This window comes from Nothoprocta perdicaria, unplaced genomic scaffold (assembly GCF_003342845.1).
Source record: "Nothoprocta perdicaria isolate Ctin4 unplaced genomic scaffold, notPer1 scaffold_218, whole genome shotgun sequence".
In the NCBI taxonomy this organism is placed as follows: Eukaryota; Metazoa; Chordata; class Aves; order Tinamiformes; family Tinamidae; genus Nothoprocta; species Nothoprocta perdicaria.
The window spans coordinates 299,591-321,041 of record NW_020455399.1 but is presented as its reverse complement, the minus strand read 5'-3'; the positions used below and the strand labels follow the sequence as shown (position 1 = coordinate 321,041).

At 68.9% G+C, this 21,451-nt stretch overlaps 2 protein-coding genes and 1 non-coding gene across 3 annotated transcripts; 1 reads left to right on the top strand and 2 right to left on the bottom strand.

The window, feature by feature from the left end:
* The first annotated feature begins 2 nt into the window (after positions 1 to 2).
* On the top strand, positions 3 to 109 carry LOC112946925. The gene has a single exon (XR_003249310.1). It is a non-coding gene; the product is annotated as a U6 spliceosomal RNA (small nuclear RNA).
* A 713-nt stretch (positions 110 to 822) lies between these two features.
* ABCA7 (ATP binding cassette subfamily A member 7) lies at positions 823 to 12,206 on the bottom strand. The gene is made up of 49 exons (XM_026038768.1): positions 12,141 to 12,206; positions 11,941 to 12,034; positions 11,682 to 11,823; positions 11,479 to 11,606; positions 11,290 to 11,411; positions 11,016 to 11,210; positions 10,861 to 10,950; positions 10,504 to 10,741; positions 10,282 to 10,421; positions 10,101 to 10,217; positions 9,838 to 10,017; positions 9,563 to 9,771; positions 9,307 to 9,483; positions 9,018 to 9,240; positions 8,699 to 8,920; positions 8,409 to 8,613; positions 8,226 to 8,342; positions 7,981 to 8,152; positions 7,716 to 7,847; positions 7,511 to 7,650; positions 7,306 to 7,443; positions 7,030 to 7,235; positions 6,874 to 6,946; positions 6,536 to 6,738; positions 6,392 to 6,440; positions 5,812 to 5,829; positions 5,553 to 5,707; positions 5,353 to 5,477; positions 5,188 to 5,286; positions 4,748 to 4,943; positions 4,570 to 4,664; positions 4,438 to 4,470; positions 4,176 to 4,281; positions 4,031 to 4,105; positions 3,736 to 3,905; positions 3,487 to 3,664; positions 3,290 to 3,405; positions 3,021 to 3,165; positions 2,830 to 2,953; positions 2,614 to 2,743; positions 2,425 to 2,545; positions 2,278 to 2,340; positions 2,102 to 2,208; positions 1,887 to 2,028; positions 1,687 to 1,821; positions 1,518 to 1,621; positions 1,355 to 1,447; positions 1,039 to 1,276; positions 823 to 951 (listed from the first exon to the last, which is right to left on the bottom strand). Exons 1-49 carry the CDS (start codon positions 12,204 to 12,206, stop codon positions 823 to 825), a joined length of 6,675 nt encoding a protein of 2,224 aa, XP_025894553.1.
* Positions 12,207 to 15,779: 3,573 nt separating this feature from the next.
* On the bottom strand, positions 15,780 to 19,540 carry CNN2 (calponin 2). The gene is made up of 7 exons (XM_026038818.1): positions 19,438 to 19,540; positions 18,159 to 18,280; positions 17,916 to 17,982; positions 17,702 to 17,839; positions 17,482 to 17,598; positions 17,050 to 17,196; positions 15,780 to 16,970 (listed from the first exon to the last, which is right to left on the bottom strand). The coding sequence occupies exons 1-7, from the start codon at positions 19,498 to 19,500 to the stop codon at positions 16,707 to 16,709; spliced, it is 918 nt and encodes a 305-aa protein (XP_025894603.1). The 5' UTR covers positions 19,501 to 19,540; the 3' UTR covers positions 15,780 to 16,706.
* Between the last annotated feature and the right edge of the window lie 1,911 nt (positions 19,541 to 21,451).

The following is a 21,451-nucleotide window of genomic DNA, read 5'->3' as shown; positions in this document are numbered from 1 at the left end:
TCGTGCTCGCTTCGGCAGCACATATACTAAAATTGGAACGATACAGAGAAGATTAGCATGGCCCCTGCGCAAGGATGACACGCAAATTCGTGAAGCGTTCCATATTTTTTTTTCCCCCCCATCCCGGTCACAGCACCCCAACAACTCCCCCAGCGAGTGCGTTTTGCCCAGGTTTTGCCCCCTGCAAGAGGCCGCCCCCTGCCCGTGCCCCAGGGTGACGAGTGCGGGTGCAGGTGCCCGGCAACTGTGGGTGCACACGGCCCTGCTGCACTGGGGGCACCTGAGCGATGCCCGTGCCCCCCAGGTGCCAGGTCCACCCTACCAGCAGGAGCTCTCCTGCAGGTGAAGGCAGAGCCCTGGGGGCAGCCAGTGAAACCTCTGGGACAAGGAGCAGCCGGTTCCTCCTCTCTGGCCTCATTGCTCGGTCACGCCACACAAAGCGAGGGCGGACCCCACAGGCACTGTAGGACAGGCAAGGGCACACGCAAGGTGCCCTGCAGAGACCTGGGCAGCCGCCTCCGGCCCCACAACCTGCCTGGGCACCCCTCATAGCCCTTGAGATCGACCTGCTGCTTGAGACCCAGCCCCACAGGCCGCCCCACAGCCACCTACGGGCGCGTGGACACCGTGTGTGGAGTCCAGGCAGGTCCCGGCTGCGCGGCTGAGCCCTGGGCAGGAGACCAGTGCGACGCAAGGCCCTGCTGCTGCCTTTATTGAACTCGTTTCACAGCAGCTCCTGCGCTCGCAGGGAGCAGAGGGGCCCCGGGGCCAGCCCGGTGGCCGCCCGCTCAGGGGCAGCAGGCAGGACGTGGTCGCGGCGCCTCACACCGCGCTCTCCTGGCAGCTCTCGTCCTCCAGCACCTGCGCGGGCATGGGGGCCGCGTCCTGCCCCAGCGCCACGTCCCCAGCGGGGTCCCCATCACCCTGCTCCTTGGCGAATTGCACGAACACCTGCAGGGATGGAAGAGGGGACAATAGGGACAGGGCAGCACCACGGTCCCCATCCCCGCTTGCTCGGCACCGGCAGCCCCGGCACACCTGATCCAGTGTGGTCTGGGACACGGAGTAGTCCTGGATGCCGCAGGGCTCGCGCTCGGCGGCCAGGACGCTGAAGACGGTGGCGAGGGAGGCGGCGGCGGCGGGCAGGCGGCAGCGCAGCAGGGCGCCGTGCCGCTCCTGCAGCACGAGGCCGGGCAAGCGGCGCCGCAGGGCGCCCTCCAGCAGCGCTGGCCCACGCGCGCCCGCCCGCACCACCACCGTGTAGCCGTCACCGAACCTGCGGCGGGAGCGTGCGGTGCCACGGGCAGCCCCGGGCCCCCCCGGGCCCCCGCGGCCCCCGCGGCCCCGGCCTTACCGGTTCTTGAGGTGCTGGATGCTGCCCAGGCAGCGGAAGCGGCCGTTCACCATGATGGCCATGCGGGTGCACAGCGCCTCGCACTCCTCCATGCTGCCGGCGGTGCCGCCGTGAGCCCCGCGCTGCACGGGCCCCGAGCCCCCCGGCCCCCAGCACCCCGTACCTGTGCGACGTGAGCACCACGGACCTGCCCTCCCTGATGACGCTGAGGATGCAGTCCCAGAGGAAGCGCCGGGCCCGCGGGTCCATGCCTGTTGTGGGCTCATCCTGCAGCGGCGCCGCGGTGAGGCCGGGCGGCCGCGGCAGCGGGACCCCGCTGGCCCCGCGCTCACCAGGAAGACGACGGGCGGGCAGCCGAGCAGCGCGATGGCCGTGGACAGTTTGCGCTTGTTGCCCCCGCTGTACTTGCCGGCCGGCTGGTCCGCGTGTGGCCCCAGCCCCAGCTTGGCGATGCCCCACTGAGCCACCTGCGAGAGCAGCACAGGGCTGAGCACCGCGGGACGGCGACGGGGACGGGGACGGGCGCACTCACCCCGGCCGTCTCCTCCTCGGGCACCCCGCGCAGGCGGCTGTAGAACTCGAGGTGCTCGCGGCCTGTGAGCAGGTCGGTGATGGCATCGAACTGCGGGCAGTAGCCCATGCTCTGGTGCACGGAGGGCAGCTCGGTGCGGACGCTGCGGGCCCGGCATGGTGAGCGTGGGCACGGGGTGGCGGCAGCAGCCCCGGCGCTGGCCCCGGCCCGCTCACCTGTGCCCCTGCAGCCAGGCCTCCCCCAGCGTCACCTCTGTGTCCCCCGTGAGCATCTTGAAGGTGGTCGTCTTGCCGGCGCCGTTCACCCCCAGCAGGCCGAAGCACTGGCGGGACGTGCAGGGTGAGCAGCAGCGTCCGTCGGGCCCCGCGCCCCGGGGCGCCGCGGCGCTCACCTCGCCGGGCGGGATGGCCACGCAGAGCCGGTCCACGGCCGGCACCTTCCTGCCCCGGTAAACCTGCGGCACGGGGAGCGGTCACGGCCGGCACCGCGCCAGCCCGGGGCTCCGCGCTGCCCCGGACACCCGGGCCCCGACGCGCACCTTGGTGAGGTCCCTGAGCAGCAGCACGTGGGAGGCGCTCGGCGCGGCGCCCACCCGCGCGCGCTCCCGGGCCACGTCCTCGTCCTCCTGGCCCAGCGGCGGCAGCGGCGGCGCCGGGGGCCTGTGGGGGACGTTGTGGGGACGCTGCAGCGGCGCATGGGCCGCGGGGCCGCCCGCGCCACCCCTCACCTGAGCCACAGGCAGGAGCGGTACTGCAGCAGCAACGTGAGGAGGAAGAAGATGACGCCTTCCAGCGCCATGGCGAACATGTTCTTGCCTGCCAGCTCCCAGCGCAGCGGGGACACGAAGCGCTTGTCCCCTGCGCGCGGCCCCGAGGAATGACGAGGGGCGTCAGGAGCCGGGCGTGGGGACACCGCGAGGACAACCCAGGGCCACAGCACTCACCAAACCTCTCAAAGGCATCGGCCATGGCCTGGTTCTTCACCATGTCAATGAGGCCCCGGCCCAGGCAGAAGTGCGGGAAGACAAGGAAGACTTTCTTGAGGACGCGGTTGATGTCGTTGAGGTTCTGCGGGGCAGCAGAGCGCTCAGGCGGTGCCGCAGCAGCGCAGGGCGCGCGGCGCCACGGCGCCCACCTGGTCCACGAAGAGCTCCAGCACAAAGGTGGCCACGCTGCCGTTGATGCCGATGAAGAGGTTGATGCAGGTCAGGGCCACGTAGGCGGTGCTGGGGATGCTGAAGAGGAAGGAGGCCGGGTACATCAGGGGCGTGATGGACCAGCTGGGGGCAGAGGAGCACCAGGCTCACCGAAATGCACCCGGGGGTGCAGCGGCGCCCCAGACCCCAGTGCTGCCCCACACAGAGCCCCTCCAGGGCTCAGCCTGGGGCTCCTGCGGCCCTTCACCCATAGAGCAGCAGCAGCAGGACCAGGGCGGGCAGGTTGGCCGAGGACACGTAGGATTTCTGCTGGAAGCAGACGAAGATGAGGACAACGAGCAGCGCGGGCACCAGGTAGTTGCACTGCGGGCACAGAGCAGCAGGGAGGGCGTCACAAGGTGGCTCTGGCCCCGGGAGCCACCCACGTCCTTCTCGGTGTCGCACCATGTCCCAGGCGAAGTTGCCCAGCCAGTAGGTGACGGGCTTCAGGCCGCTGACGAACTGCAGGTGCTTGGCCTTGCTGACCCGCTCCTCGATGAGGAAGAGCACGAAGCTGGCCGGGACGAAGGACATGGCGAAGATCACGCAGATGGAGACCAGCACGTCCACCGAGGTGGCCATCCTGCCGCAGAGGGGACAGTGTCAGCGTCGGTGCCGGCGGGAGCCCCGGGGCCCCCGCAGCCCCGCACTCACAGCGCAGCCTCCGAGAGCTGCTCCTTGGTGAGGTTGAGCGGGTGGTTGGTGGCTGTGATGCCGAAGCGCGCGGGGTCAGCGCCCGCCCGCAGTCCGGCCCGCAGCAGCCCGTTGCTGGCCACGTTGAGGAAGGAGACCATGGCGTGCCAGCCCTTGTTGTTGAACCAGACCTGTGGTGCCGGGAGCCCCTGCTCAGCCTCAGCGGGAGCGGGGCCCAGGCGTCCGGCCTCGCTGCCTGGGCAATGGGAGCCGGGCACGGGGCCGGAGCCGGCCGGGACGCTCGGTCCCGGCTCACCTTGATGTTCCTGCGCGTCTCCAGGCCCTCCATGAAGCGGCTGAGGTTGCTGAGCAGCCGGTCCGCAGGGCTGCCCTGCGGAGGCAGGGGGTGAGGAACAGGGCGTCCCCCCCGTGTCACCCCCCGGTCCTCGTCCCGGCTGTACCGGCGTGACATTGAACAGCGCCCGGAGCTCCTGCACGGCCGCGTCCACCTCCTCCGCCGACGGCAGGAGCTGGGAGCTGCGGGCGCCCAGCGAGAAGCCGCCGTACCTGGGTGCAAGGGGAGCAGACGCTTCATTCCACACCTTGTCCCCAGCCCCGCGCCAGGGCACCGTGTGCCCGGCCACACGGTGCCGCTGCCCCATACTCGGCAGGCCCCGCGGGCCCTGTTTCCCACCGAGCAGGACCTGGTCCCCCCGGCCTCACCTGTGCTCATTCACCCACTTCTTGTTCCTCAGCCTGCAAGAAACAGTGCAGGGCAGGAGACGGGGGCGAGGGGACGTCAGCCCTGACATGGCTGCAACGCCAGCGTATCCGCGCCAGAGCCGCTGCGCTCACCCCTGCCGGATGATCTGCGGATAGGTCTTCACCAGGTAGTCGGAGATGTTCCTGCCTGTCAGGTTCTGCAGGACGTCCCCAGTGCCCCTTTGCACCTGGCGGGGGGACGGAGGCAGGCGCGGATGGACCCGCGGCCGAGGGGGTGTCAGCCGCCCCCCGTGGCGCAGCCTCGCGGTACCTGTGGTGGGGGCAGCCCCCCGGCGCCGTCAGGGCAGTCGGGCAGCATCCTGCGGGCGCCGGGCGCGCTGCAGCGGCACGGCGGCGACGGCTCCGCCGCGGTCCCGTTCCTGTGCCGCAGCGCAGCCAGCGCGGCTGGCGACGCCACCGGCACCCGGAACCCGTCGGGGTGGGAGGCCGGCGGGCACGGCCCCGCGCTGGCCCCGCACACAGAATCACAGAGTCACAGAAGGGTCCAGGCTGGAACGGACCTCTAGAGATCGTCTAGTCCAGCCCCCTGCCCCAACACCCTGGGCACAGGGCAGCACACGGGCACAGGGACCCCGGTGAGCATCCAGCACGTGCGGCTCGGGGAGCACCCGGGAAGACGCTGCCCCCTCGGTGCCAGAGCAACCTGGAGAGGGGCCCCACGCGCCCCTAGCCCCCATGCCCGGCACTCACGCGTCCCCTTCGCCCTTCATGCACTCGGTGCCGAAGCCGGGCTCGGCCAGGAGGGCGGCCAGCAGCCGCGCGGTGTTGGGGTCCCCCGGCGCGTCGTCGCTGCGGGGACAGAGCGGGGCAGTGCGGCGGCTGCAGCGGCCCCGGGGCGCTGGCGGCGACACCCACCTGAAGAAGGTGAACTGCGGCCCGTACATGGAGGGGCGCAGGCGCAGCGGCGGGTACCGCCCCACTGGCGGCACGATGAGGCTGAAGAGCAGCGCGATGCAGACGAAGACGGCGGGCAGCACGATCTGCGGGAGGGACGGGGGAGCCGGGGGTGGCCCTGCGCCCCGTACCCGCTGTCGCCCCCGTCCCCGCCGTGGTACCTGGGCGAAGAAGCCGCGCGTGCTGCGCCGCGCGTGCAGCAGCCGCTTGATGAAGAGCGCGCGGAGCTGCTGGCGGGCGAGCGCCCAGCCCGCGGCGCGGCGGGACCCCCGGGGGCCGGTGCCGCGCAGCCGGTCTGTCTCCTGCGGCTCCTCGGCTGCGGGCAGACGCGGCACCGTCACCAGGGCCGGGGGCTCGCGCGGGGCTCGTGGCGCCGGCCCCAGGCCCCGCTGGGACCCTCCCGGCCCACCCCACTCCTACCTCTCCTGGCTCCTTGGACTCAGAGTAAGGGAGAGAGGAAAGAAGCGTTACGGCCAGAGGGACGCGCCGTGGGGCGGCCGCGGGGATGGGGGGCTCTGCAGACCCCACCCAATTCCCCTGCCAGCTCCGTCCCCCACAAGAGACGGGCCCAGGACTGCCCAGCCCATCCCAGACCCCTCGGATCTGCTCTCCTCCCTTCCCAAAGCCCGGGACAGCCCAATGTCCGCAGCAGCCACGATGCCGCTGCTGGAGCGTCCCGGACGGACACCGTGCACGGCCCCGCACATGCGGAGGATCCCCACGGCAGGGCTGGGCGCTCCGGGAGCAGCCCCCCAGCCCCACGGCCCCTCTCACCCGGCTCTCCCTCGGCTGTTTCTGCATCCCCGTCCCCGCCAAGGACAGCTCCGCTGCCGGGCCGGGCAGCTCTCCTGAGCCCTGAGGGAACGGATGCATCCAGAGCATGAGGATGGGATGGGGACGCAGCCTGGGACGTGTCCCTGTCCCTGCGGCTGCTCCCCGCAGTCCCAGCTATCCCTGCTCCGGTGTCTCCCGCTCGGCTCTACCCGTGCAGGGGTTTTACCTGCCACATCAACGTCCACCCCCTCGTCCTCGGTCACCCGCAGGAAGATCTGCGGGAGGGACGGGGTGTTGGAGGCGCCAGCCCGGCGGGGCAGAGCCCGGGCTCGTGGCCGGGCAGCACGGGGCCGTCTCGCGCGCCCGGCACCTCCTCCAGGCTCGTGTCCGCGATGCCATAGCTGGAGATGCCCAGCTCGCCCAGGCGCCCGTCCAGCTCCCGGAAGAGCTCCGCGAAGGAGCCGTCCTCGGCCCTGTTGTAGGGCAGCACGAAGAGCAGCTCCTGCCCGATGTCTTCCACCAGCCGTGAGCCTGGGACCAGCCTCTGGATCAGCAGCGAGAGCTGGGGCACATCTGGGGAACGGGGAGGGAATGGGGGCAGCGCTGGGATGCGGCACTGCGGGCAGAGGCCAGAGAAGCGCTGGGCACGCGCTTCCAAGCCCAGCAGGGTCCCTTGGGACGGGGGCAGGCGGAGGGATGGCCCCGTACCCACGGTGCTGGCCTCGCTGTCCCGCTCGCTGCCCAGGCCCGTGTCGCTGCTGCGCTCCGAGTCGCTCCCGTCCTGCAGGAGAGGCAGCCGGAGCATGGGGTGCTGCAAGGGGAGCCCCGGCTGCCGCCAGCGCCCTGGGGTGCCGGGGGACCCACCTTCCTGGGGGGGCCGGGGGGGCCAGGGGCGCCCACGCCGCCCCGCTCCCGCTTCACCAGCGTGAGGTAGTAGCCAGTGCCCAGCCGGGTCTTGAGGAAGAGCGGGGAGCCGCAGCAGCAGAGCCGGCCCCGCGCCACGATGGCCACGCGGTCGCCCAGCAGGTCGGCCTCGTCCATGTAGTGCGTGGACAGGATGATGGTGCGGCCTGCACGGGGCAGCGCGCCCGCTGAGCGCGCGCGGCCGCCGCGCCGGCACGGCCGCGGAGCGGCGCCCACCTGCGCGGTACTTGAGCAGCAGCTCCCAGATGCTGCGGCGCGAGTAGGGGTCCACGCCGGCCGTGGGCTCGTCCAGCAGCACCACGCGCGAGCCACCCACAAAGGCGATGGCCACCGAGAGCTTCCTCTGCATGCCGCCTGCGGGCCGCGGGGCCGTGTCACGGGGCCGCGCCGCCGGCGCCCGCCCCCCGCGCCCCCCACGCACCCGAGAGGCTCCTCGTCTGCTCGCGCCGCTTGTGCGGCAGCCCCGTATCGTGAAGCAGCTGCTCCGTCTCCCGCTGCACCTGCTCCTCGGAGAGCCCCTTGAGCCGCCCGTAGAACCAGATGTGCTCCTCCACGGTGAGGCTGCGGGACGGCCGTGAGCGCCCGCGCGCCCGCCCGCCCGCCACGGCCCCGCTGCCCGCACCTACATGTCAAAGAGCACGTTGTGCTGCGGGCAGGTGCCCATGGTCCTGCGGATGCTGTCCATGTCGCTGCGGATGTCCCAGCCCTGGATGTAGGCGGTGCCGGAGGTGGGCGGCAGGAGCCCGGTGAGGATGGACCTGCGGGGGCAGCAGGAAGGAGCAGCGCGCGGGGGGACGCTGCCCTGTCCCCGATGGGGCGCTCGGCGCCAGGGACAGTCACGCGCCCACGTCGGGGCAGGCCCGGCGCAGGCGCACGCGGCCGCGGGCTCACATGGTAGTGGTCTTGCCAGCCCCGTTGTGGCCCAGGAAGGAGGTGATCTGGCCCTCGTAGAAGTCCAGGCTGAGCCCGTCGACGGCCGCGCGGCCGCCCTTGCGGTAAATCTTCACCAGGTTGCGGATGGAGACGCCGGGCGGGAGCTGGGCCGGCGGCTCCTCCACCAGCACTGGAAGCCAGCGGAGCGTCACGGCGCTGGCCGGTCCCTGGCCAGCCCCATGGGTGCAGGGGGAGCATCTCACCTGTGGGCGCAGCCAGCGCGGCGGTGGGGTGCGGGGGGAGCCCGCCCGATGGTTCCTCGCTGCACCAGTAGCTCCGCAGGAAGGGGAAGTTCCAGGGCTTGGGAATTCCGTAGCGACCTGCGCAGTGCACGTGGTCGGAGCGGGGCCGGCCGGCGGGCACCCACCTGGCACCGCCGCGCTCACCTGGCAGGACGCCCTCGATGTACCAGGTGGCCAGGCCGTAGAGGCCGGCGTCCAGCAGCAGCAGCGCCATGGCCGTGGCAAAGTTGTAGGGGTCCCCGGGCACGGGGCTGGCGCCCAGGTTGTGCCACTGGATGCCCTCGCCCTGCTCCTCGTAGAGCGAGAAGTACTCGCAGCCAAAGCCGAAGGCCACCGGCGACAGCAGGCTCTGGGGGCGGCGAGCGGCGGCGTGGGGCGCGGGCGGCGGGCACGGGGCCCCGCGCGCCCACCCTGGGGCAGCCCAGGCTGCTCACCATGAGCACGCGGAGAGGGAAGGTGACGTGGTCCCGCCAGGCCACGCACAGCACGTAGGGCAGGTAGAAGGAGAAGTAGATGATGCCGCCACAAGCCGAGGCCAGGTTGGCGCGGAGGAAGAAGGTGCTGATGAGGAAGCACTGACAGATGGTGGCAACCGAGAAGGTGCCGAGGAAGAGGAAGATCACGGCGGGGTCGCTGTAGGGCAGTATGTTCCCTAGCTGTAAAACAAGGGCAGTTGGAGCCTGCGGAGCCTCCTGACACTGTCACTCCCCATGTCCCCCCGGCTTCTTCCCCGCAGACAGCTCTGCAACACGCCTTGAGGATGAGGACGAGAAAGGCCGAGCTGAGGAGGAAGGGGATGAAGCTGCTGAGGAACCAGCTGAGCCAGAGGATGCCGCTGCTCAGCCCCATGGTCTTCATGGTCTCCTTGAGGCGCGTCTCCTTCTCGTGCACCACCCCCTTGATGATCATGGCCACCGAGTAGATCCAGGCCAGCGTCATGAAGAGTGGCAGCGAGCGGTTCAGCACGCGCAGGAACCTGCCGGGAGGGCGGCCGCGTTCACCCCCTGCCCCGGCACCGCCGCCGGCGCCCGCGCCCACTCACACGTCATCCACGTAGCAGGGATAGGGCATCTGCTGCAGGTAGACGCCGGTGCGGGGGGCGGCCGCGCTCTGCGCCCGCACCACCGCCTGCTCCACCAGGTCCTGCACGTAGGCGAAGCCGCCCCACACGTAGCGCAGGTCGCTGAAGGGGTCGGCCGCCGGGCCCGGGTCCCAAAACCTGGGGCAGAGCAGAGCGCCGCGTGGCGGGGGGACACCCGCCGAGGGGGACGGGGCAGCAGGGCTGGGCGGCCCCCGACCTGTCCTTGATCTTGTTGGTCCTCGTGACCTCGTCGATGTCCATGCGGATCTTGTAGCGCACGTGGCGGGGCAGCGTGCCGGCCGGGCTGGTGGCGGCTCCCTCGAACACCACGGCGGCCCAGAACTGCCGCTGCTCCAGCAGCTGCAGCGCCCGGGCCACCAGCTGCTCCTCGGTGGCCACCGCCTCGATCTTGTCCAGCTGGACGCACTGCGGGCGGAGGGAGGCTGAGCGGCGCGGGGGCGGCGCAGGGGGCACGGGGACGGGCACACGCACCTCCAGCAGCTGCGCCAGTGTCCCCACCGCCCGGTCAGCCTCGGCGAACACCCGGTGCCAGGTGAGGCCGGGGCCCGTGGCCGGCGCAGCCAGGAAGGCGGCCAGCGCCGGCAGGTCCCAGGAGGTGCCGTTGAGGAGCCTGTCCAGGAGGCGCGCGGAGCCCGGGGCCTGCAGCAGCTCCTGGGACAAACGTGGGGGGAAAGGGGTGAGCGGCTCTGTCCCGCTCACCCGCCTTGTGGGCGCCCCACACGGGCACCTTGCACCTGCACGAGCCGCATCTCCAGGCTGCTGTTGAGGAAGGTGTAGAGCCGGGGCGCCAGCTCCCGCCAGGCGCCCGCCGCGTCCCGCAGCGCCGCCAGCTCCCGGAAGGGCCGGTTCACCTGCAGGGCTGCGGTGAGGGGCGCACGGCAGCGCCCGCACCCCCGGCCCGCAGCACCCCCGCACCTCAGCCATGACGCGCTCGGGGCCAGCGCCCGGCGGCGTGTACAGGATCTTGCCCACGAGCAGCGGCCTGACGCCCCTCCAGAAAAGCTGCGAGATGGGGCTGGACTCCAGGCTGCGGAGCAGCTCTTTGCAGAAGGGACCTGCACGGGGGCACAGAACTGCCCTCAGGGGCTGCCCCTCGGCCGGCGCTGCCCCAGCACAGCCCGGCGCGGCTCCGCTCACTGCTGGCGTTGCTGGCGTCCGCGGCGCTGCGCTCGGAGCTGTTGCGGTCCAGGAAGGCGCCGAGCTCGTGGTCCTCGTACCAGTTGAGGGAGGGCACATGGAAGCCGCCGCCCTCGGGGTGCCCACAGGCGATGCGGGACAGCGCCCCGAGGGCGCCCACCAGGGAGCTGCTGCCGTTGGCAGCCGCCAGCACCGCCAGCTCCTGCCGCAGCTCCGCGAAGCTGCTGCTGGAGGAGACCTAGGGAGACGGGACAGGGAGCAGAGCGGGGCCGCGGGAGCCCCACGTGGGGACAGGGACCGTGCAGCGCTGCCAGGGACAGCAGCACCCAGGGCAGAGAGGGGCGACGGGGCAGCTACCTCCTGCAGCAGCATCTCGGCACCCTGCAGCACCGCGGCCAGGGCCGCTGTGGCATCAGCCACGTCGTCCATGCCCACGCTGAGCTGCTCCTGCGAGGGGACGGCGTCACGGCTGCTGCACAGGCACCCGGCACCCCCGGCACCCCCGGACTCACCGCGAGGAGCCGGGGCACATCGAGCTGGGTGAGAAAGGCGCGTTCCAGGGCGCGCAGCGTGGGGCCGGGCAGCGCACAGAGCCCTTGCTGCAGGCGCCGCGCGCCCGCGGCATCACCCGCCACCAGGACATTCGCCAGCGCGTCGGGATCGCACACCAGGGCCTCCAGTGGGACCCGGGCACCCACCCGGGCGAGCTGAGAACAGAGGGAGCCAGTGAGGGCTCGGGGAGCCCATGAGGTGTGGACGTGCCCGCCCGCGTCTCCGTGTACTCACGCCACGCAGGTTGAGCTGGGCCGCCAGCAGCTCATCCACCAGTGCTGGCGGCAGCGACGTGTTGAGGCGCAGGAAGCGGGAGAAGCTCTGGACCTCCCGCAGGGATCCCCCGAGGGGCAGCGCTGGGGGGGAGCGGGGTCAGCATGCGGGGTCCCTGGTGCCAGCATGCCCGCCCGCGCCGGCGCTCACCCCTCGGCAGCGCCACGCTGCCCCGCAGCTGCTGCAGGGCGCGCAGGAGCCGTCCCGCGTGGCCGCGCAGCTGCGTCCCCTGCGCACTGAGCAGCACCCGCCGCACATCCCCCAGCAGGCGCAGGAGGCTGCGGACAGAGGCCACGGTGAGGGGCGCTCGGGAGCCCTGCCTGCCCCCACGGGCTCCCGGTAGCCGTGCTCACATGGAGCCGTCAAAGTTGCCCACGGTGCCAGGGGCTTCGCCCGCTGTTGGGTAGCGGAAACAGGGGTTGTTCATGTTGCAGATGATGCCCTGGATCCAGGGCAGCGTCCCGGCCGACGGCAGCGCCTTGTTGGGGAAGTGGCCTGTGAGAGAACAGGGGGACAGGTCCAGGGCTGAAGGCAGGGAGCCGCCAGGGCCCCGTGCACCCCGAGAGCCCGGGCGCCCCAGGCCACGTCTGCCCAGCCCGCGCCCACACTCACACTCGTGCTGCATGAAGGGCGGGTGGGAGCGACGCACAGAGATCAGGATGACGAAGAGGAAGAGGGGCCACAGCAGCTCGATGGCCAGCTGGATCTGCAGGGGAAGGCTCACGGTCGGGGCGACTGCCCCTTGCTAGGGGCACAGTCCCCTGCCAAGGGCCCCCGAGGCTGCAGGAGCCCCACTGTGGACGCCTGCTCACCCTCTGCCTCCGCCGGTAGGTGAAGTTCTTCCAGAGCAGCAGCCACAGCTGGGTGCCCACGGCCATGGCGGGGCCGGTGCTGATCCGGCTCCGGCTGCGGGGACAGAGCGGCAGCGTTGGCGCGATCCCAGCGAGGAGGTCGATCTCCCCAACCCCGCTGGGCTCTTGTGCACCCGACACAGGGCGTCCCATGGGACCGGGCACTGGCGCCCGCCCGAGCTGCCCGGGGCCCTGTGGCTCCGCAGGGAGGAGCTGGCACCACATTCCTGCCACAAAGCTCCTTTCCACCCCAAAGCCTTCAAATCTTTTCCTTTTGTAAACCGAGAGCAGCAAAACAGGGCACAAGCTCCTTTGAGGAGCTTGCTGCTTGTTGCTTCCGGATTCCCGTAGGACACCGATCGCACAGCAGCCGCCCACGTCCCCCGAGGGCCCCCGGACTGGCTGACAGATCCCATCCCTAAGGACCATCACAGCCCCAGGGGAGCTGGATCCTGAGGCCCTGCCCGGGACTGTTTCCCCACCCACGGATGGGGCGGACACGGCTCCTCTTTGCAGGGGTCACAGGACCATGGCCACTTTCTGGTGCTGCATTTCCAGCTCCTGGCAGGAAAAGCTGAGGCAGGAGGCTCGGCAGGGAGAAGGTGCCCAGGCTGCTCCAACACCCTGTTGCAAGGGACCACAGGACTCGCCTCTCCTGGCTGTCCCAGGGCTCAGGGCCAGGTCTTCTGGGTGCCATAACTGAGCAAGCACCGCCCTCCTCTGCGCCCTAACTCACCCCTCTCCCCTCCGGGAGCAGGAGACCTGGGTCACATCCTGCCCTGCGGCCTGGCCGCCCCTTCCAGGTGCCAGGTGCTGGGCGGGCAGCTCTGCCCGTGAGGCCGGGCACCCGCTGGGGCCGGGCAGCAGGGCAGGACCCTGCAGCTCCCGCTTCCGGCTCTAATCCGCAAGCCTGGGCCTGGCAGTGGATAAGCAGGTACCGGAGCCGGGCAGGATTAGGATCCTCCTGAGAAAATCCTGCTAATCAGCCTGCAGGAACTGCCGTAAGTGGCACTAAAGCAGAGCTTTAGGTTTCTCCCCAGGAGGCTCGGGGGATTGAGGGGCCTTTGGCACCCTGGCACCAGGAGGGAGAGAAGCCCGGGCAGCCTAGGCATGGGTGGCACTGGTGGAGGAGGCAGCCAGAATCGGGCAGCAAAGCAGGGACAAGGGTCTGTCCCATGGAGCGTGCGCCCTGCGGCCGCTGAGCTCAGCACTGGGGACAAACCAAGGGACAGTGGCAACCAGGGCTGCCCACTGGCCTTGGCAAGGGGCAGGAAAGCCCAGCTCACCTGCTGGTGTCAGTGCTGTGCCAGACTCGGGGCACTGCGCCCGTCAGCAACGCGCTCTGGCTGCTCTCCAGCCCATTTCTGCGTCCTGACCCTATAGCTGCAAGGGCTGGAAATGCAGATCCATAATTAATGAGCGCAGGGAGCTTGTGCCTGCCTGGGCGCTGCCCCTCCGTCCCTGCTGCAAGGAGGGAGCGCAGGGGCACCCCAGCCCGCCCAGCCCCTGCCTGGCAAGGCAGGCACAAGTGCGACAGCACCACGACACAGCCATGGAAAGGGTCGCTGTAAACTGGGATTTACATAGAAAGTGAGTGGCAGCTGGGACAGGTCACTCAGGGGATGGTTTATGCCGGGCTCTGCCACCAGAGCCGCCCTCGTTCCTCGTGCTGCCTTCGTAAAGTTGTGCCCGTCAGAGTAAATCCTGCCCTCAGCTCCCGGGGTGGATGGCGGTGCCCACAGTCCCCTCCACACAGGAACAGTCCCTCCTTGGGCCCCCCCAGCACCCAGCCGGTGCCAGCCCCAGCCCTGCCAGCAGCCCGGAGCCCCGGGCCGGTGCCAGAGGGACACGGACACCAGAACCCAGGGCCTGCCCAGGGCTCCCTTCTCAGCACCAGCCCGGGCAAGGGCAGCGTCCACAGGAGCAGCTAGGCAGCAGCACTGGGACCTCCGCTCAGCTGGACCCATGGATAGGACCCACTCCAGATGCAACCCGGTCCGAGGGCCCCTCCGATCTGGGCACCCTTTACCCGGACACCCCCAGCTGGGGATCCCAAGCAGTGCGGGAACCCTCTCACATGTGGGGACCCTCCTCCCGGGCGCCCCCACCGCAAATTCCCCACTTTACCTGCTCACTCCATCACCGCACGGCCCCTTTAAAGGCACCCGGCGCCGGCTCTGGCCGCCGGCTCCGCCGCGGAGGCCACGCCCCCACCGTCGCCCACACCCCTTCTAGTGACCACGCCCACTTCCTCCGAGGTCACGCCCACTCATCCGGCTCTGGCTACAAAGTAACCGCGGTCGTGACGTCATAGCAAGTGGCTCTTAAAGGGGCCGGCGCTCCCCATTCCGACTCTGCGAGGTACCCCGTGTTCCCCGTAGAACCCAGTGGGAAGGGCAGTGCACCTCGGCTGGCGCAGGCCTCGGCACCCTGGGGAGCCCCCAGCCCTCACCCCGCTCCCGGCCCCACAGGCCTCCTCCAGCCTCCCGGGGCTGGGGGCCTACAGAGGTTCCGTGCACGGCCCACTTCCTGGCCTCCCTGGGTCCAGAGCAAAGCCCCGCTCACAGGGGCCGGGGTGGCTGCCAGGTGCTCATCTCACTCCCTACTGCCCAGCCCCAGATCCAGGCCCGTCTTTTGGGGGCTCCATCTCAAAGCCACGTGGAGACATTGGGGGGTCAAGACTGCTCCCACCCACCTTCTGGGGCAACTTGTCGTTCCCAGGCTGATGACAGGCGAATTCCTGTGTTGTTACAGGGGAGCTGTTACACGCCCCGTTACAGTTTTTATGAGTTCCCATTACAGGCAATTAGGCACGCACACCTTTCCCTGGAGCTCAGCAGCGGCTCCTGGGAGGCTGGGAAGTGCACAGAACATCTGAGTCATGGTGCTACCAGAGGCTGGAGCGCAGCCTGGGCCAGCCAGAGAGCCGGCACGGGCTTCGTAATGCAGCAGGAGACCAAAGCTGCAAGTGCTTACAGAAAGGAGAGCAAAGCAGAGTTGAGCTTTTGGGTTTTTTCAAAGCAGTAATGACAGGATAAAAGGCTGTGGCTTGCGGGCAAGGACAGTGCAGAGCCAACATTTCCATTAGCAGTGCCAGCCCAGCCACTTGGCCTCAGCCTCGCGCCATGGAAGAAAGCATGGTCCCAGCATTGCACCCCGAAACGGGGGGCACATTGGGGTGCCAGGCACTTGGCCGCACTGCCTGCCCGGGACAGAGTGCAGTCACAGCTGGAGTGGCTAGTGTGCCGGGACCATGGCCACAGCACCCAACTTTCAGGGTTCCTCACATGGACAAGGTCCTTTATGGAAGCTTTTTATTGCCTACATTAAAAAACACTCCCCAGCTTCACATTTAGTCAAGAGAAGGTTCCCGGCTCCCAGTTCGAGGGTAGCAGTGTCGCAGGCCGGGCAGGGGCAGCAGCAGCCCAGCCCCGCGGGAGGCAGCTGCAGCCCCCCGTGAACCCCCGCCCTGGGCACTCGAGCAGCATACGCTAGAAAATGTTTCCTGGTTAATGCCAAAACCAAAATGTTTTCCCTCCAAGAGCAGCTGTGTTAGAAACACGTTTTGTGCACATTAAGTGGTTGCAAATGCATATGGCCTCGTCCAACCACTGCCCAGGCAAGGTAGCCGCAGTGCCTGTGGCCATGCATGGCCACCATCAGGCTCCCCTGCGGCGGGGGCCGCTGCACAGACCCCCCAATGACCACAGCTTGATGTCGAACCCGGTGGCTGTGGAGCCAGAGTCCAGCTCCACGAGCAGGTCCCAGACCCCATGCTGCAGGGGGGGGTCCCCAGCCCCAGGCGGGAGGAGGCTGAGCTGGTACTTGCTCTCTGAGGGGAATGAAGCATCAGCAACTTGGTCCCTAAAAAAACATGTTTCCAGCTTTGCTTTCTTTCCAGAGAACGACAGGAGAGCAGCTGCCCTGACGGTGTTGAAGACACCGCAGCCATGCAGGGAGCAGAGCCCGAGCCCTGCGAGGAGGAGGAGACCTGAAGTCACTGCCAGAGCTCCCACCACCCGGCTTCTCCTGGCCAGTGGGACCCCTGCCCTGTGCGGGACGTCCCCCGGCCGCAGCCCCGGATGAGCCCTGCAGCACACAAGGTGGGGGCAGCACTTTGTACTTGACCCTCAGCCACACAGCCCATTGCCACCCCCCATGCCCAGGACTATGGCACTGCCACCCTCGCAGGGCTGTGGGCACTGCTCAGCCAACACTTCCACTTTGAACCATGTCCTCTTGGCTGCTCAAGGAAAGACACCGTCCAGTCTATGGCCCTGGGGCAGCTGCCTCCTTCCAGCTGCAGCTTGGGGCAAACAGGGGGCCGCTGAGCCCAGGGGCTCTGCAGAGGCACCACCCTCGTCTCTAGAAACAGCGTCTTCATCTTTTTGCTCAGAAAAGTAGATTCCTTTAAAAAAAAGTGTTATAAAAAGAGGGAATGATGAAAGGCGAGATACAGGAATGCTGCTGGCAGTGGGGGCTGTACACAAGCTGGCAGGGGCTGGGCCGGGCACCACAGCAGCCCACTCAGTAGCTCTCCTCCTCGCAGTAGTACTGGTACCCCGGCGGGTCCATGCCCTGCTCACAGGCAGCGTTGGCCACGTCGTCCTGGTTGCCCTGGGGGCAATACTTGGGGTCATAGATCTGGCGGCCCAAGCCAAAGACCTGGCCGCTCTGGTTGGCCCCCTGATTGGAGCCCATCTGCAGGGACATGGAGGAGTTGTCACACTTCTCCAGGCCCATCTTGGAGTCGTAAATGTGTCTCCTGGTGCCCGGAGCCGTCATGCCCACCTGGAAGGACAGGATGAGGTAGAGCTCAGAAGTGTCCCCATGGCCACCTGGCAATGGTCAGTCCCAGCCCTGGGCTCACCTGGCTGGCACACTTATTGGTGCCCATCTGGAGGCTGATGGTGGAATGGTCCATGGGTGGCAGGATCTGGTTCTTTGGGTCATAGAGGTGCCTCCTGGTGCCATAGGCCGTCATGCCCGACTGGCTGGCGCATTTGTTGGTGCCCATCTGAAGAAGAGGGGACTGCTGGGATCCCAGTGCCCACTGCTGAGACCAGCCCACCCCACCATGGGTCCAGCACTGGCTCCTCCTGCATCTTCCCTCTCCCAAGTTCAGCTTTCCAGGGACTCAGACATGGAACCAAGATGGTCCCAGTTTGCAGGGACATTCAGTGCAACCCAAGCCTCAGAGCATCCCAGGCCTCTTTACCACACGAAGCAGATGCTTCATGCAGTAGAAAGGGCACTCCATGGCCCGGCCACCCCCAGTGCCGCGGAGCAGCGGGCAGCTCACCTGCAGCCCAATCACGCACTGCCCGGCCTTCATCTTGGCCTCGTCAAAGTTCCTCTGCTGCTTCTCTGAGTACTTCACGCCGATGTCCACGCCACTCTGGATGCCCTTGGTCTTAGCCTGAGGCAGAGAGGCGATGCAGGAGGTGACCCTGGGCCCTCTGGCCATGCCCGAGGGGACCATAACGTCCACCCAAGCAGCGGGGCAGGGCCCCAGCACTCACCATGCCCGCCAGTGCCAGCAGCGACACCTGCACCTGCGTCAGGTTCCCGCTCTCAAAGAGGTCATTGGCTTCAAAGAGGTCGACGGGGTTCATGCCATAGCTGGTCATGGCCTTGATGAAGTTGGAGAGGTTCTCGAGCTGCCAGAGAGGGGCACAGAGTCAGGCAGGGGTGGCTGCGGAGTCGGGGCTCGTGGTGGGCAGCCCTCCTACCTACCTGGTGCCAGTTCTGGGCTGAGCGGTTGATCTTCCTCACTGAGTTGGGCTGCAGTTTGTTCATGAGCCTGGGGAGAAGAGCGAGTGTGGCTGCAGCGAGCAGAGCTCCGGAGCGCAGCCCGCCAAGCACATGCTGCCCGAAATCCTCCGCTGCTGCTGCGGTGCCACAGCCTCCCGAGGGACCCAGCTCCCGCGGGCTGTGAGCAGCCGGGCCAAGCGCAGCACGGCCTGGGCAGCCACTCACTCGCAGAGGATGACGCCGTCCTTCAGCCCCTTCTGGAAGTCGGGCCCAATGCGCTGCCCAGTGACGCTCTCGATCCATGTCCTCAGCTCGGCCTCCTTCTGCGGGTCGTACTTCTGGGCGAGCTGGGGACAGACGGAGAGGGGGTGCTCGGGTGCCTCCTCCTCCTGCAGCGCCCAGCACTGTGTGCCCAGAGCCCACCCTGCAGCAATGGGCGGCCCAGCCCTCCTGTATGAGGCTGCTGGGGCGCCCAGGAGGGACCTGCTCAGCTGGCATGGAGGAAGCAGCGGCTCTGCAGTAGCAAGAGCAGTGTGGGCAGGAGGGAGCCTGGCACAGCCCCGCAGCCGGGTGTGAGGTGCTGGGTGAGCCCTTGGCAGCGAGGGACGGGCACACCGTGGCATCAGGCCCCGGTGCCAACACAGCCACATCCGGTACGAGGCCTGCACTGAGCATACGGCAGCCCGAAACTTGTGCAGCTCTCAGAGAGGAAGAGGAGGAACCACCCGCCCGTGCTGGGGGAGGAAGCAGCTCCCTCCAGCAGCCCCAGGCTCCCCATGCTGGAATGGGGAAACAGCCCTGAGCCCCCAGAGGGGATGTTCGAGCCCCGGTGCGGGGAGGGTGCCCATCCGGGACCACGGCCACCGCTCCCCCCTGCGGGCCGGCCCCACTGCCCGGCAGATTCCTCGGTCACCGCGGCTATGCCAGGAATGCGGGCGCCTCCTCCCAAATGGAGACCAGCTGCCCGGATGGGATGAGGAAAGGGGGCCGGATCCGCCGGCACCGCAGGAGCTGCGGGCTGCAGACCCCGGCCCGCCGGGCCTTGCCTCGCACGGAGCTGCCGGCAGAACCGGCGCCGCCTGCACCCTTGGCCCCGGGTGTGCACCCAGGGACGCTCTGCTCTGGCGTCCGCGGGCAACCCGGGCCCGTCACCCTCATGTGTTTGTCTAGGCACCAACGCGAAGCGCTGAAACGACCCGGGGACGTCTGTGCCCGTGCCCCGGCTTCCCCTCGCGGGGGCTGCCCCGCACCGAACCGGCCCCGACCGCGCTCCGGGCGCCTCCCCAAGGGGCGAGGAGGCAGGAGGGGCCGCTGCTCCCCGGAGCGACCGGCCGTGAGTCCGTCTGTCCGGGACCTGGACGCAGCGAACGCCCGGGGGGACACGCAGCTCCTGCCGCAGCGGCGCCGGGTCCCTCCGGGGCACCGGGAACCCCCAGCTCTCCACGTCTGGGCGTCCCGGAACTTCCCGACCCCCCCGGGGCCGCCCCGGACCCTTGCGGCTCACCCGGTTCTTGACCTCGGCGGAGAGGCCGTAGGACGGGCCCTTGTTGAACTGGGAGCTGCTCATGGTGCGACGGGACTGAACGGGACGGGACGGGACGGGAAGGGACGGGACGCGGCGGCGCCGGGGCGGGCGGCACCGGGCGGGGCGGGGCGGGGCTGGCCACGCCCTCGAGCCCTTATTGGCCAAGCCAAAATGCCCAAAAAAGGGCAGGAGCGGCCGGATCGCGGAGGGGATGGAGTCTGGGGCGGGGGCGTCCCGGGACCAGGACTGCGGAGCGGGGGTGAGGGGAGGTCCGGGGATCCGGCCCCGTCAGCCTGGGCCCGCTCGTGGGCCTGGCCACACGTGCGCACACCTGCACACACCTGTGCACACACCGGTGCACGTGTGCACACACGTGTGCACTCCCATCTTCAGATGCACCCGCATGTGCACACCCTGCCCATGCAGCCGATGTGCCGATGTGCACACAGGTCCCCACAGGTGGTCACACGTGTACAGAAATGTGCATGTACACTCACCCCTCCGCACACTTGATGTGCGCAGACACGTGTGCGTGGTGAGCACTTACACACATGCAGTTCTACATATATCCCTACATGCACGTGGACACACTTGCACACATGTATGTACCCACATGGTGTGCTTGCCCTGTGCTCGCCGTCACAGTGGATTAAAGGCACTGGGAGCCCTGTGGGGCACCGTGAGCCTGGCCCATTGCTGCTCCAATGGCCCTGGCCCAGCACAGCCAGCAGGATCCTTCCATGCGGCCTGGTGGAGCAGAAGGGGCTGACGCTGCAACCGCAGCAACGTGGGGAGCTGGGAGCAGCGCTGGCATGTGGGGAAGCCCAGGCCCTTCTGCCGGTGTGTGGGGATTTTCCAGTCCCGTGGCCGGTAGATGGCACAGGCGAGACACCATCAGTCCAGGTTTGGCACTGGGCATCCCCACAGTAGCCCCCAGCCCTGGCCTGTCCTGCGGGATGGAATTCTCCCTGGCAAAGAGCCAGGTCTGGCTCTTGAGTCACTCCACAATGAGCACTGGGAGCCCCCCAGGTCCCACAACTGTCCCTCCCACGTGGGGGTTTGTTCCCTGCGTGGTTTGGGGATTCTGCACGAGTTGCAGATGCAGCTGGATAGATGCAACCATGCACCCGAGAGAGATCCTGGGGGTCCCCATCCCCAAACCGCTGGCCTGGCTGCCTCCTGTGGGCCCTGCAGCCCTGGTGGGCGTCACCGCAGCCCCTTCCCCCCTACCTCACGCCCTGGTGCATGTTCAGCTTTTCCTGTTTCGGGTTCGCCTGCAAAACCCAATGAGGAAATAAGGCGGCGTCACATGCGTCGGGCTGACAGTTGGCCCCAGCTAATGTTGTCGGCGGGGTGGGCGAGCAGGCGGCAGGCGAGCAGCCGCGGGGCACCGGGCCGGGGCTGGCGCGGGCCGCCCTCCGCCAGCGATGTTCTCCCGCAAGAAGCGCGAGCTCATGAAAACGCCCTCGATATCTAAGAAGAGCCGGGCGGGGAGCCCGGTGCCGCAGACCCTGCCGGTGAGTGCCCGGCAGTGGGGCAGGGGAGCACCGCGGGCCACCGTGGAAGACCCACAGGCAGGAAAGGGATGGGGATGGTCAGGGGACAGTGAGGAGGAGGAAGAGGGGGCCCAGGGAGCCCTCCACTGCCCAGGACCTGAGCAGGGTTTAGCCCTAGGAAAAGGGGCTGGGGCAGCAGGCGAAGGGCTGGTCGGGGGCAGCAGGGCTGTGGGTCTGGGGCAGGCAGCAGGACCCCCAGCCCTCCTGGTGGACAGGAACAGGGGCCCATGGGGCTGAGCCCCTTCCTCGTGTCCTGGCGGCCGCGGCGGCGCTGGAAATGCAAGAGGAAGCACTGGGGTGTTGGGGGTGCCGCGCGCTCCAGGGCCCTGCGCGCGCACTGAGCGCCCGCCCCAGCCGCACGGCCCCGCTCCCCAGCAGTGCCGCCGCAGCTCCCGGCCGGGGTCCCGGCCCCGTGCCCGCCACGCGGCCCAGGGACG